Source organism: Oncorhynchus kisutch, linkage group LG6, assembly GCF_002021735.2.
Source record: "Oncorhynchus kisutch isolate 150728-3 linkage group LG6, Okis_V2, whole genome shotgun sequence".
NCBI classification, from domain to species: Eukaryota; Metazoa; Chordata; class Actinopteri; order Salmoniformes; family Salmonidae; genus Oncorhynchus; species Oncorhynchus kisutch.
The window spans coordinates 80691534-80705312 of record NC_034179.2 but is presented as its reverse complement, the minus strand read 5'-3'; the positions used below and the strand labels follow the sequence as shown (position 1 = coordinate 80705312).

General features: G+C 44.9%; 1 protein-coding gene across 1 annotated transcript; it reads right to left on the bottom strand.

The window, feature by feature from the left end:
* Positions 1-220: 220 nt before the first annotated feature.
* LOC109884099 (germ cell-specific gene 1-like protein) lies at positions 221-13151 on the bottom strand. Its single transcript, XM_020476104.2, has 5 exons — positions 12676-13151; positions 9899-9946; positions 2960-3112; positions 1228-1339; positions 221-1017 (listed from the first exon to the last, which is right to left on the bottom strand). The coding sequence occupies exons 1-5, from the start codon at positions 12974-12976 to the stop codon at positions 705-707; spliced, it is 927 nt and encodes a 308-aa protein (XP_020331693.2). The 5' UTR covers positions 12977-13151; the 3' UTR covers positions 221-704.
* Positions 13152-13779: the final 628 nt, after the last annotated feature.

Here is a 13779-nt window from a genome sequence, read left to right as displayed (position 1 = left end):
GTTTGTGTTCAATACATTTCCTGTGTATGTTTATGGGTGCTGCTTTTTCTTCATTACATTCTGAAGCAAATATTAAGATCCAACTTTCTCTCAAACACAAACTTACATACAGCACATATAAACATAAGCACCATATTGTAACCTACTGTACGTGTTGGAAATAGCCGTCTGTACACCAAGCATCCATATGGCAACTAGACTTGGCTGATATTTGCAGCCCCATGCCGAATGTGGCAACAAAACTACTAACATAGCTTATAAAAACAGCTTTACCATCTGCTCCAGAATAACAGTAATGATAAGAATAGTCATGGCCTTGGCTCTAGAAACATACAGGAGGAAGTTGAGGACAAGTGTTGTTTATTCAGTCAGCTCCATGTTCCTTTGGCCATAATATTAGTAATGATCTTCTCAATGGGATCCATTATGCCCTATATAGTGAGTTTGGATCCTGTATATGAGAGCCAATTTATGGTCATTTTAATGAAGAGGTCACCAAGCCTGGTCCTGTAAAGCCTAATAGATCTCCTAGGCCCTGTTCTGATACTGTGAAAATGCATCCTTTCTTCCTCACCTTTGTGTTTTGAATTGGAACCTATCCAATCATGTTGGAGCAGTCATAACCTCAATGAAGGGAGGATGGAAGGTACATTCTAACAGTATTTGAATGGGGCCCTGCAGGCCCAGGGTTGGTGACCACTGTCTTAGCAGTAGGCCTCTCCCTGTGGTTCTGTCATGCTGTCCAGGCCCATTACATAGGCTGCTCCAGTGGAGGGTTTGTGCCCATTGTCAGGGAGGTCCAGAGGCCCAGCATTTCCTTCTCCCCTTGCAGGCACAGCCGTCAGGTACATGTCCCACATCTGCTCTGGCAGGTCCATCTCCAGCAGCTTCTGCTTGATCCTCAGGTTCTTCTCAATGTTCCGCCGCTTGTACTTGAACTCTACGATGGTCTTGGTGTACCTGTTCAGTGCTGTCACTGCAGAAGCCATGCAGGTGGCGAAGGAGCCCCATGCTAAGCTGGGGAGGGGGAAGAAGAAGAACAGAGGGTGTGATTAACCTCAGCATTGCATGCTCTCTCCATCATGACTGCTACTATACATGGCCTCAGAATGCTAGCGTCGCTTAAAATTGCACGAGTATCACATAGCTGGGTATTAGAGTTTAATCAGAGACAACTCCTATTGTACAGCACCTAGTGTAACGGCAAGTGACCTAGTCAGTACATACATGTAGGACCAGCTGTAGTCCCAGGTCTTGGGCCTCCAGTCCTCCGGACCCATAGCCACAGCCAGCTGAAAGGCCGTGGTGAACATCATGTGGGCAACCATCCCCAAAAGGCCTGGATCCCGAGGGACACAACACAATACAAAACGCAAATAATGTTGGTGAGTGAAAACCTGAGATAATATATGATTGGTTGTACCTTTCAAAAGCACTGGTATAAGTACAGCAATTTTTTTTTATCTGCAATTGATATTAGTAGCCACACGTGGCAGTATTGTACACATTATGAATTGAGGGCTATCAGTTTGGATACTTTTCACTTATTTTAAAAACCTTGCATGAGGACAGGTGTTAGTGTGAACAACATTGAGTGCAGTCCATTAATTTTCTCCATGATCATGCTTCCTTGTTCACTGGATATTCAGTTTATAGTATTACTGGGGAAGCTGATACATTAATACAGTTGCAGCCATTCCCCTTCATAACAATGTCAGATAGAAGAGAGAATGATGAAGAATCAAAGCCCACCACAGCACAGTGTTCCCTCTACTCTCTCTTTCTCTGCTGCCTCTTGGCCATCTCTCTGCCAACATTCTGCTCATCTACAGCTGCTTTACTTGGGATTAACACCCTAACAACAAGAGGAGGGAGTCAGGGGAAGGTGGGAGGGGAGGGGAGGGGTGGGGGTACTCCTCTGGGTAGGCCTTGTCTTGGCCCATAACCACTGCCCCATCTCCAATCCGATTAGTCCAGAAACCAGCAAATCCCCAGAGGTATTGGACACAGACCATAGACCACTGCTCTACGTGCTATGCTAGCTAGGCTAGCTTCTCTACAACTGTACCTCCCTGAGCAAGGCTCCCATTTCACTCTGCTACTATTATTGCTCTGCTTTTCTGCTAACAAAATCATATTCATATTCACATTCATATTTGTTCCACGGACCCAATGAGAGTTAGCTGTAGGGATTCCACAAATTCTGTAGTGCATAAACCACATTTTAAACGTGTATATTCACTCCTACTTACCCCCACAATACAGTTTGACAGATTGATAGCAACACAATAACCATGATTGACAATACAGTGAGTGAATCTAAATGAAAATTACTCCTGATTGACAAACATTTTCTCAACATCATCTTGATTCCTCTCCTATCAGCTTTGGAAATGGTCTTTGAATGGATGAAAACTTAAAGTAGATTCAGCAGTGTACTGAATATCGTATCTGTAAAATTGAAATAATCCATTTAGGATATGGACTAGCCACGGTCACTCTGGCCGGCCTCTGCCTGCCTGGGATGGTTAGTGGGTTGCATGCATGGTATTAGATGATGTAATCCCCTTGGTGGCTAGTGTTACACACAGACATGCTGGACTCTGATCTACTGTGTAGCTGGGACTCCCAAAGCCTGTCTACTGTAGGCTCTCTATCCAATTTGACCAGCCCAGTGCCAGCCTTAGTGTGATAGCGTGGCATGGAGGTTGACATGGCCTCTGGTCATTGAGAAACGGAGCCAGGGGATGTCCACTCACTAGTGTGCCCACTCTGTGAAGCTGACTTCATAGTTAAGGATGCAGGGAGATAATCAACTCCTCAATGGCTGGTGATCAGCTTTGAGTGACTGTATGAAAGTATTCTTTGATGACTTGTTCACTTGACAAATGGTGAACGTCACAATAAAAAAATAAAAAAATATGACTGTGAACATCATTCCCAGGCACAGATGTGTTACCTGACAGGGCGGTGAACATGGCAGCAAAGGCGTTGAGCTTCAGCTTGTTCATGACGCTGAGGCAAGGACACAGCTCTAACCACATGAGTACACCACCTGTGAACAGCAGGATGAGGTAGAGACACTCAGCTGTGATGCACAGCCACAGGACCCCTGGGAATAGAAGGAAGAGAGGAGTCAGTCAGAGTGAGTACTACTGTCGCCTCTAGAATCCACTTCCCTCTACTAAATAATCCCACCTATAGCTGCTATACGTCATTTCCGGTCACAACTTGCAGACTTGTTTTCGAGTTGCTGTGCGTTTTGTTGCCAACCTATTTTGCTACCTGACAACTTTACGGTTTTTACTTTTAATTACCGTTTATATATATATATATATATATATAATTTTTTTTTCACTCAACTTTTTCACTCCGGACGCTTTATCTGGACACGATTCGTGAGGACCTTCATCAGCCGAAGCTAAGTAGTAACATTAACATGATGCCTTCTAATTGCAGTCGCTGTACTCGCTTTACGGCGAGGATAGCTGTGCTGCAAGCCCAGCTTCAGACGCAATCGTTAGGCAAGGGTAATTTCAGTATAGGAAAGGATGAAACAGTGTCTGTGCCACCAGTAAGTACAGATAGTAGTATAAATCCCCTGGCACAGTCCCCGCAGCCGGACAACTTTCTCACGGTTTCTGGAAGGAAATGCTGTAGGAACGCTCAACCTTTCAACCGGTTTTCCCCATTAAGCAGCGAGTCGGAGTCAGAGGCCGAGTCTTCTCTGGTCTCTACTCCTCTCGTTACGGGGTCTGAGACGCCGAAGCTTCCCACCATTAGCTCTGACAAATTGAAAACTCTAGTCATTGGCGACTCCATTACCCGCAGTATTAGACTTAAAACGAATCATCCAGCGATCATACACTGTTTACCGGGGGGCAGGGCTACCGACGTTAAGGCTAATCTGAAGATGGTGCTGGCTAAAGCTAAAACTGGCGAGTGTAGAGAGTATAGAGATATTGTTATCCACGTCGGCACCAACGATGTTAGGATGAAACAGTCAGAGATCACCAAGCATAGCTTCTGCGTGTAAATCAGCTAGAAAGATGTGTCGGCATCGAGTAATTGTCTCTGGCCCCCTCCCAGTTAGGGGGAGTGATGAGCTCTACAGCAGAGTCTCACAACTCAATCGCTGGTTGAAAACTGTTTTCTGCCCCTCCCAAAAGATAGAATTTGTAGATAATTGGCCCTCTTTCTGGGACTCACCCACAAACAGGACCAAGCCTGACCTGCTGAGGAGTGACGGACTCCATCCTAGCTGGAGGGGTGCTCTCATCTTATCTACCAACATAGATAGGGCTCTAACTCCTCTAGCTCCACAATGAAATAGGGTGCAGGCCAGGCAGCAGGCTGTTAACCAGCCTGCCAGCATAGCGGAGTCTGCCACTAGCATAGTCAGTGTAGTCAGCTCAGCTATCACCATTGAGACCGTGTCTGTGCCTCGACCTGGGTTGGGCAAAACTAAACATGGCGGTGTTCGCCTTAGCAATCTCACTAGGATAAAGACCACCTCCATTCCTGTCAGTATTGAAAGAGATCATGATACCTCACATCTCAAAATAGGGCTACTTAATGTTAGATCCCTTACTTCAAAGGCAATTATAGTCAATGAACTAATCACTGATCATAATCTTGATGTGATTGGCCTGACTGAAACATGGCTTAAGCCTGATGAATTTACTGTGTTAAATGAGGCCTCACCTCCTGGCTACACTAGTGACCATATCCCCTGTGCATCCCGCAAAGGCGGAGGTGTTGCTAACATTTACGATAGCAAATTTAAATTTACAAAAAAAAAATGACGTTTTCGTCTTTTGAGCTTCTAGTCATGAAATCTATGCAGCCTATTCAATCACTTTTTATAGCTACTGTTTACAGGCCTCCTGGGCCATATACAGCATTCCTCACTGAATTCCCTGAATTCCTATCGGACCTTGTAGTCATAGCAGATAATATTCTAATCTTTGGTGACTTTAATATTCACATGGAAAAGTCCACAGACCCACTCCAAAAGGCTTTCGGAGCCATCATCGACTCAGTGGGTTTTGTCCAACATGTCTCTGGACCCACTCACTGTCACAGTCATACGCTGGACCTAGTTTTGTCCCATGGAATAAATGTTGTGGATCTTAATGTTTTTCCTCATAATCCTGGACTATCGGACCACCATTTTATTACGTTTGCAATTGCAACAAATAATCTGCTCAGACCCCAACCAAGGAACATCAAAAGTCGTGCTATAAATTCACAAAGATTCCTTGATGTCCTTCCAGATTTCCTCTGTCTACCCAAGGATGCCAGAGGACAAAAATCAGTTAACCACCTAACTGAGGAACTCAATTTAACCTTGTGCAATACCCTAGATGCAGTTGCACCCCTAAAAACTAAAAACATTTCTCATAAGAAACTAGCTCCCTGGTACACAGAAAATACCCGAGCTCTGAAGCAAGCTTCCAGAAAATTGGAACGGAAATGGCGCCACACCAAACTGGAAGTCTTCCGACTAGCTTGGAAAGACAGTACCGTGCAGTACCGAAGAGCCCTTACTGCTGCTCGATCATCCTATTTTTCAAACTTAATTGAGGAAAATAAGAACAATCCGAAATTCCTTTTTGATACTGTCGCAAAGCTAACTAAAAAGCAGCATTCCCCAAGAGAGGATGACTTTCACTTTAGCAGTGATAAATTCATGAACTTCTTTGAGGAAAAGATTATGATTATTAGAAAGCAAATTACGGACTCCTCTTTAAATCTGCGTATTCCTTCAAACCTCAGTTGTCCTGAGTCTGCACAACTCCCCCAGGATCTAGGATCAAGAGAGACGCTCAAGTGTTTTAGTAATATATCTCTTGACACAATGATGAAAATAATCATGGCCTCTAAACCTTCAAGCTGCATACTGGACCCTATTCCAACTGAACTACTGAAAGAGCTGCTTCCTGTGCTTGGCCCTCCTATGTTGAACATAATAAACGGCTCTCTATCCACCGGATGTGTACCAAACTCACTAAAAGTGGCAGTAATAAAGCCTCTCTTGAAAAAGCCAAACCTTGATCCAGAAAATATAAAAAACTATCGGCCTATATCGAATCTTCGATTCCTCTCAAACATTTTAGAAAAGGCTGTTGCGCAGCAGCTTACTGCCTTCCTGAAGACAAACAATGTATACGAAATGCTTCAGTCTGGTTTTAGACCCCATCATAGCACTGAGACGGCACTTGTGAAGGTGGTAAATGACATTTTAATGGCATCGGACCGAGGCTCTGCATTTGTCCTCGTGCTCCTAGACCTTAGTGCTGCTTTTGATACCATCGATCACCACATTCTTTTGGAGAGATTGGAAACCCAAATTGGTCTACACGGACAAGTTCTGGCCTGGTTTAGATCTTATCTGTCGGAAAGATATCAGTTTGTCTCTGTGAATGGTTTGTCCTCTGACAAATCAACTGTAAATTTCGGTGTTCCTCAAGGTTCCGTTTTAGGACCACTATTGTTTTCACTATATATTTTACCTCTTGGGGATGTTATTCGAAAACATAATGTTAACTTTCACTGCTATGCGGATGACACACAGCTGTACATTTCAATGAAACATGGTGAAGCCCCAAAATTGCCCTTGCTAGAAGCATGTGTTTCAGACATAAGGAAGTGGATGGCTGCAAACCTTCTACTTTTAAACTCGGACAAAACAGAGATGCTTGTTCTAGGTCCCAAGAAACAAAGAGATCTTCTGTTGAATCTGACAATTAATCTTAATGGTTGTACAGTCATCTCAAATAAAACTGTGAAGGACCTTGGCATTACTCTGGACCCTGATCTCTCTTTTGAAGAACATATCAAGACCATTTCAAGGACAGCTTTTTTCCATCTACGTAACATTGCAAAAATCAGAAACTTTCTGTCCAAAAATGAAGCCGAAAAATTAATCCATGCTTTTGTCACTTCTAGGTTAGACTACTGCAATGCTCTACTTTCCGGCTACCCGGATAAAGCACTAAATAAACTTCAGTTGGTGCTAAATACGGCTGCTAGAATCCTGACTAGAACCAAAAAATTTGATCATATTACTCTAGTGCTAGCCTCTCTACACTGGCTTCCTGTCAAAGCAAGGGCTGATTTCAAGGTTTTACTGCTAACCTACAAAGCATTACATGGGCTTGCTCCTACCTATCTCTCTGATTTGGTCCTGCCGTACATACCTACACGTACGCTGCGGTCACAAGACGCAGGCCTCCTAATTGTCCCTAGAATTTCTAAGCAAACAGCTGGAGGCAGGGCTTTCTCCTATAGAGCTCCATTTTTATGGAACGGTCTGCCTACCCATGTCAGAGACGCAAACTCGGTCTCAACCTTTAAGTCTTTACTGAAGACTCATCTCTTCAGTGGGTCATATGATTGAGTGTAGTCTGGCCCAGGAGTGGGAAGGTGAACGGAAAGGCTCTGGAGAAACGAACCGCCCTTATTGTCTCTGCCTGGCCGGTTCCCCTCTTTCCACTGGGATTCTCTGCCTCTAACCCTATTACAGGGGCTGAGTCACTGGCTTACTGGGGCCCTCTCATGCCGTCCCTGGAAGGGGTGCGTCACCTGAGTGGGTTGATTCACTGATGTGGTCATCCTGTCTGGGTTGGCGCCCCCCCTTGGGTTGTGCCATGGCGGAGATCTTTGTGGGCTATACTCGGCCCTGTCTCAGGATGGTAAGTTGGTGATTGAAGATATCCCTCTAGTGGTGTGGGGGCTGTGCTTTGGCAAAGTGGGTGGGGTTATATCCTTCCTGTTTGGCCCTGTCCGGGGGTGTCCTCGGATGGGTCCACAGTGTCTCCTGACCCCTCCTGTCTCAGCCTCCAGTATTTATGCTGCAGTAGTTTATGTGTCGGGGGCTAGGGTCAGTGTGTTATATCTGGAGTACTTCTCCTGTCCTATTCGGTGTCCTATGTGAATTTAAGTGTGCGTTCTCTAATTCTCTCCTTCTCTCTCTCGGAGGACCTGAGCCCTAGGACCATGCCCCAGGATTACCAGACCCACTGGCTCCAGGTCATCTACAAGTCCATGCTAGGTAAAGCTCCGCCTTATCTCAGTTGACTGGTCACGATGGCAACACCCATCCGTAGCACGCGCTCCAGCAGGTGTATCTCACTGATCATCCCTAAAGCCAACACCTCATTTGGCCGCCTTTCGTTCCAGTACCCTGCTGCCTGTGACTGGAACGAATTGCAAAAATCGCTGAAGTTGGAGACTTTTATCTCCCTCACCAACTTCAAGCATCAGCTATCTGAGCAGCTAACCGATCGATGCAGCTGTACATAGTCTATTGGTAAATAGCCCACCCATTTTCACCTACCTCATCCCCATACTGTTTTTATTTATTTACTTTTCTGCTCTTTTGCACACCAATATCTCTACCTGTACATGACCATCTGATCATTTATCACTCCAGTGTTAATCTGCAAAATTGTAATCACTCGCCTACCTCCTCATGCCTTTTGCACACATTGTATATAGACTCCCCCTTTTTTTCTACTGTGTTATTGACTTGTTAATTGTTTACTCCATGTGTAACTCTGTGTTGTCTGTTCACACTGCTATGCTTTATCTTGGCCAGGTTGCAGTTGCAAATGAGAACTTGTTCTCAACTAGCCTACCTGGTTAAATAAAGGTGAAATAAAAAATAAATTTAAAAAATGATTACTCCTTGCTGTCCCCAGTCCACCTGGCCGTGCTGCTGCTCCAGTTTCAACTGTTCTGCCTTCTTATTATTCGAACATGCTGATCATTTATGAACATTTGAACATCTTGGCCATGTTCTGTTTTAATCTCCACCCGGCACAGCCAGAAGAGGACTGGCCACCCCACATATGCTCTCTCTAATTCTCTCTTTTTTTTCTCTCTCTCGGAGGACCTGAGCCCTAGGACCATGCCCCAGGACTACCTGACATGATGACTCCTTGCTGTCCCCAGTCCATCTGACTGTGCTGCTGCTCCAGTTTCAACTGTTCTGCCTTATTATTATACGACCATGCTGGTCATTTATGAACATTTGAACATCTTGGCCATGTTCTGTTATAATCTCCACCCGGCACAGCCAGAAGAGGACTGGCCACCTCAAATAGCCTGGTTCCTCTCTAGGTTTCTTCCTAGGTTTTGGCCTTTCTAGGGAGTTTTTCCTAGCCACCGTGCTTCTACACCTGCATTGCTTGCTGTTTGGGGTTTTAGGCTGGGTTTCTGTACAGCACTTTGAGATATCAGCTGATGTACGAAGGGCTATATAAATACATTTGATTTGATTTGATTTATAGGAAGGGAGACATCAACTCCACAGACCCAGACAGGAAGAGACCCCTGAGCTCTCTGTAGGTCTGCTCCGGTGGGACTTGGATAGAGACGACAGGTGCCACTGATAATAAGATGAAAGCTGCTTCTAATGTAAAACTACTACAACAGCTTTACTTTTGTTTTTGGACTGTTGTTTTGGATTTCCTATGGAAGCCCCGATTGGAGTCACAGTAGATTATGTTCCAGTAAAAGGGTTGACTGACATTCCAAAACAAGTTGCAGAGGAATAGTACACTTATGAAAACAATTGAATATAGTCTATATATACTACCAATAACGTAGTGGGATAGTGTTGCGTTTACCCATTCAATTATTGGGAGCAGATGAGACTGTCTTTATTTATTTTCACAGTAGATTATGAAAAATTGTTGATGCTTCATATAGATTTTGTTGAGAGTGAAAAAGGGGACACCTGCAAATGGCATCATCCTATAAAATCACTGTCTTGATATATTTTTGATGACTGGACTCATATAAAGTTGTGGTCAAGAGGACAATATATATTTATCAGGGCTTTACACCACTAGACCGAAAGATAATCGTTTTATAAATGGGTTTTACCTACCTTTTTCATGGTCAGGTGCAATGTCTTTAAAGTCTCTGCAGTTAAAACCTGGAAGCAGAGAAACATTCATTTAGTTCATGTAGCCTAGTCTTGTTATTTTTCTTATCTTCTTATGTAAATTGTAGTTGTAGAAATAGGTAATGCAATCCAAAAATGTTTTACTCTTCTTTGTTATTTTCTATAAATGAAATATAAATGTGTTAGTATGCACAGAAGCATCAGCTAAATGGTTATGATCAGGGTTTTCACCTTCATGTTGTTTGACCGATTACTCCCCAAGATAAATCGCTTACCACTTTTAAAATCAGACCCTATCCATTATCTGATAGTGGTGTCTCCAGTCCTCATGTCTCCAGTCCTCATGTCTCCAGTCCTCATGTCTCCAATCCTCATGTCTCCAATCCTCATGTCTCCAGTCCTTTTTCTATCCCACTAAGCTGTTTGTTCTGTCACACCTCAGGTCTGGTTACTGCTGACTCTCACAGCTGTTTGTTCTGTCACACCTCAGGTCTGGTTACTGCTGACTCTCACAGCTGTTTGTTCTGTCACACCTCAGGACTGGCTACTGCTGACTCTCACAGCTGTTTGTTCTGTCACACCTCCGGTCTGGTTACTGCTGACTCTCACAGATGTTTGTTCTGTCACACCTCAGGACTTTCTACTGCTGACTCTCACAGCTGTTTGTTCTGTCACACCTCAGGACTGGTTACTGCTGACTCTCACAGCTGTTTGTTCTGTCACACCTCAGGACTGGTTACTGCTGACTCTCACAGCTGTTTGTTCTGTCACACCTCAGGTCTGGTTACTGCTGACTCTCACAGCTGTTTGTTCTGTCACACCTCAGGACTGGCTACTGCTGACTCTCACAGCTGTTTGTTCTGTCACACCTCAGGACTGGCTACTGCTGACTCTCACAGCTGTTTGTTCTGTCACACCTCAGGACCTTCTACTGCTGACTCTCACAGCTGTTTGTTCTGTCACACCTCAGGACTGGTTACTGCTGACTCTCACAGCTGTTTGTTCTGTCACACCTCAGGACTGGTTACTGCTGACTCTCACAGCTGTTTGTTCTGTCACACCTCAGGACTGGCTACTGCTGACTCTCACAGCTGTTTGTTCTGTCACACCTCAGGTCTGGTTACTGCTGACTCTCACAGCTGTTTGTTCTGTCACACCTCAGGACTGGCTACTGCTGACTCTCACAGCTGTTTGTTCTGTCACACCTCAGGACTGGCTACTGCTGACTCTCACAGCTGTTTGTTCTGTCACACCTCAGGACCTTCTACTGCTGACTCTCACAGCTGTTTGTTCTGTCACACCTCAGGACTGGTTACTGCTGACTCTCACAGCTGTTTGTTCTGTCACACCTCAGGACTGGTTACTGCTGACTCTCACAGCTGTTTGTTCTGTCACACCTCAGGACTGGCTACTGCTGACTCTCACAGCTGTTTGTTCTGTCACACCTCAGGACTGGTTACTGCTGACTCTCACAGCTGTTTGTTCTGTCACACCTCAGGACTGGTTACTGCTGACTCTCACAGCTGTTTGTTCTGTCACACCTCAGGACTGGCTACTGCTGACTCTCACAGCTGTTTGTTCTGTCACACCTCAGGACTGGTTACTGCGGACTCTAACAGCTGTTTGTTCTGTCACACCTCAGGACTGGTTACTGCTGACTCTCACAGCTGTTTGTTCTGTCACACCTCAAGACTGGCTACTGCTGACTCTCACAGCTGTTTGTTCTGTCACACCTCAGGACTGGTTACTGCTGACTCTCACAGCTGTTTGTTCTGTCACACCTCAGGACTTTCTACTGCTGACTCTCACAGCTGTTTGTTCTGTCACACCTCAGGACTGGTTACTGCTGACTCTCACAGCTGTTTGTTCTGTCACACCTCAGGACTGGTTACTGCTGACTCTCACAGCTGTTTGTTCTGTCACACCTCAGGACTGGCTACTGCTGACTCTCACAGCTGTTTGTTCTGTCACACCTCAGGACTGGCTACTGCTGACTCTCACAGCTGTTTGTTCTGTCACACCTCAGGACTGGTTACTGCTGACTCTCACAGCTGTTTGTTCTGTCACACCTCAGGACTGGCTACTGCTGACTCTCACAGCTGTTTGTTCTGTCACACCTCAGGACTGGCTACTGCTGACTCTCACAGCTGCTTGTTCTGTCACACCTCAGGACTGGCTACTGATGACTCTCACAGCTGCTTGTTCTGTCACACCTCAGGACTGGCTACTGATGACTCTCACAGCTGTTTGTTCTGTCACACCTCAGGACTGGCTACTGATGACTCTCACAGCTGTTTGTTCTGTCACACCTCAGGACTGGCAACTGCTGACTCTCACAGCAATGTTGGGTCACAGAGTTTCTGCAAACATTCCAATTCTTGCACAATGACCTCCGTACTGTAAAACTCCTACTAAAACTGATGCATCATTATGTCAGTCCATTTCAGTAAAGTCAACACAAGTAACCTGATACCAAATAGAACATTACTTTTGGCTTATTTTATCAAAGCTCAAAGACAAAAAAAGACAAAACAACATGATGATGTAATTATGCAAGTAAATAGTAGACTGTCAAATCATTTGCATCTTGATATTATTTTAGTCTCTCCCAATGTACTTCCTCCTTCACTTCTTGTTGTAATGTACCCAAACCACATCAGGTTTAGAGAGCATGGTCACACAGGACCAGCTGCGGAGCGGCCAACATAGTTGCATGTTCTATTTCAACATTTCTGCAAGTGTACATGAACGTTATTTACCATTCATGTCAGCAGCCTGCTCACAGGAGAAGAAGATGCCGGTGTGGAACTTCCTCATCAGGAACTTCTCTTCTCCCGACTCCCAGATGTACTGCACCAGCCGGCTGTCATTGATGTTACTGCTGTTGAAGCGAATGCAGTACGACTGCCTGGTCGTCACTGGCCCCGTGCAGAAAGGCTTGACCACCTTCCTGGTCCCCTCGCACCAGAAGCTAGTGGTCACTGCTGACAGGGCACACGTAAATGCTACAATGTTGAGGGTGAGCGCCAGGGACCCCCGCCGACTGCACTCTGTCCCCATGGTGGAGGCTGGGCAAAATGAAATGAAATGGCAACTAATCCAGGCTTTCAATATGTCGCCACCGTGTTTCGCCTCTCAAATCTTCATAATCTTGTGGCATTTGAGGTTCCTTGAGTGATGCTGTATGTACATCTCTCCTGTGGCTCTAAGGATGTGCTGCCTGCTACCTTTATTGAAGGATTCGTTCTCTTCCTTGCTTGCGCTCCCTTATACTCCAATCCTCCAATCACTCTTTTTGTCTCTCTCATGTTTATTTGAACTCTCTCTCTCTCTTTTCTCTTCTGCTTGCTGTGGTCTCTTTTTCTCCCATCTTTCTCCACCCACTCACCAAATGCGTAATTTATTACACAGGACAAATTATATTCTAGACCTCCATTTTATTGTCATATCTAAACCTAGGCTGTTTCTGTGAGCATAGTAACAAAACATATTCATTTGGGCTTACTCTTTAATCTGGAACAAGGCTCTCGCCAATGCCAACATTGGACTGGACATGCTCTGGCAGAGTTGGGCATTACTGATGCATGTTTTCACAAACTACACTGAGTGTACAAAACATTAAGGACACCTGCTCTTTCCATGACAGACTGAACAGGTGAATCCAGGCGATAGCTATGACTCCTGATTGATGTCACTGGTTAAATCCACTTCAATCAGTGTAGATGAAGGGAAGGAGACAGATGAATAAGTATTGGAAAGCCTTGAGACACTTGAGACATGGATTGTGTATGTGTGCCATTCAGAGGGTCAACAGGCAAGACAAAATATTTAAGTGCCTTTGAAAGGGGTATGGTAGTAGATGC

What these genes read in the sequence shown, in the direction of transcription:
- LOC109884099 (XM_020476104.2), bottom strand. Translation starts at nt 12,976, where the DNA reads ATGGGGACAGAGTGCAGTCGGCGGGGGTCCCTGGCGCTCACCCTCAAC. An exon ending in GCAGGCTGCTGACATGAATG is followed by an intron (nt 9,947 to 12,675) that starts GTAAATAACGTT and finishes CTCTGCTTCCAG; the next exon opens with GTTTTAACTGCAGAGACTTT. An exon ending in CATGTTCACCGCCCTGTCAG is followed by an intron (nt 1,340 to 2,959) that starts GTAACACATCTG and finishes CTCGGGATCCAG; the next exon opens with GCCTTTTGGGGATGGTTGCC.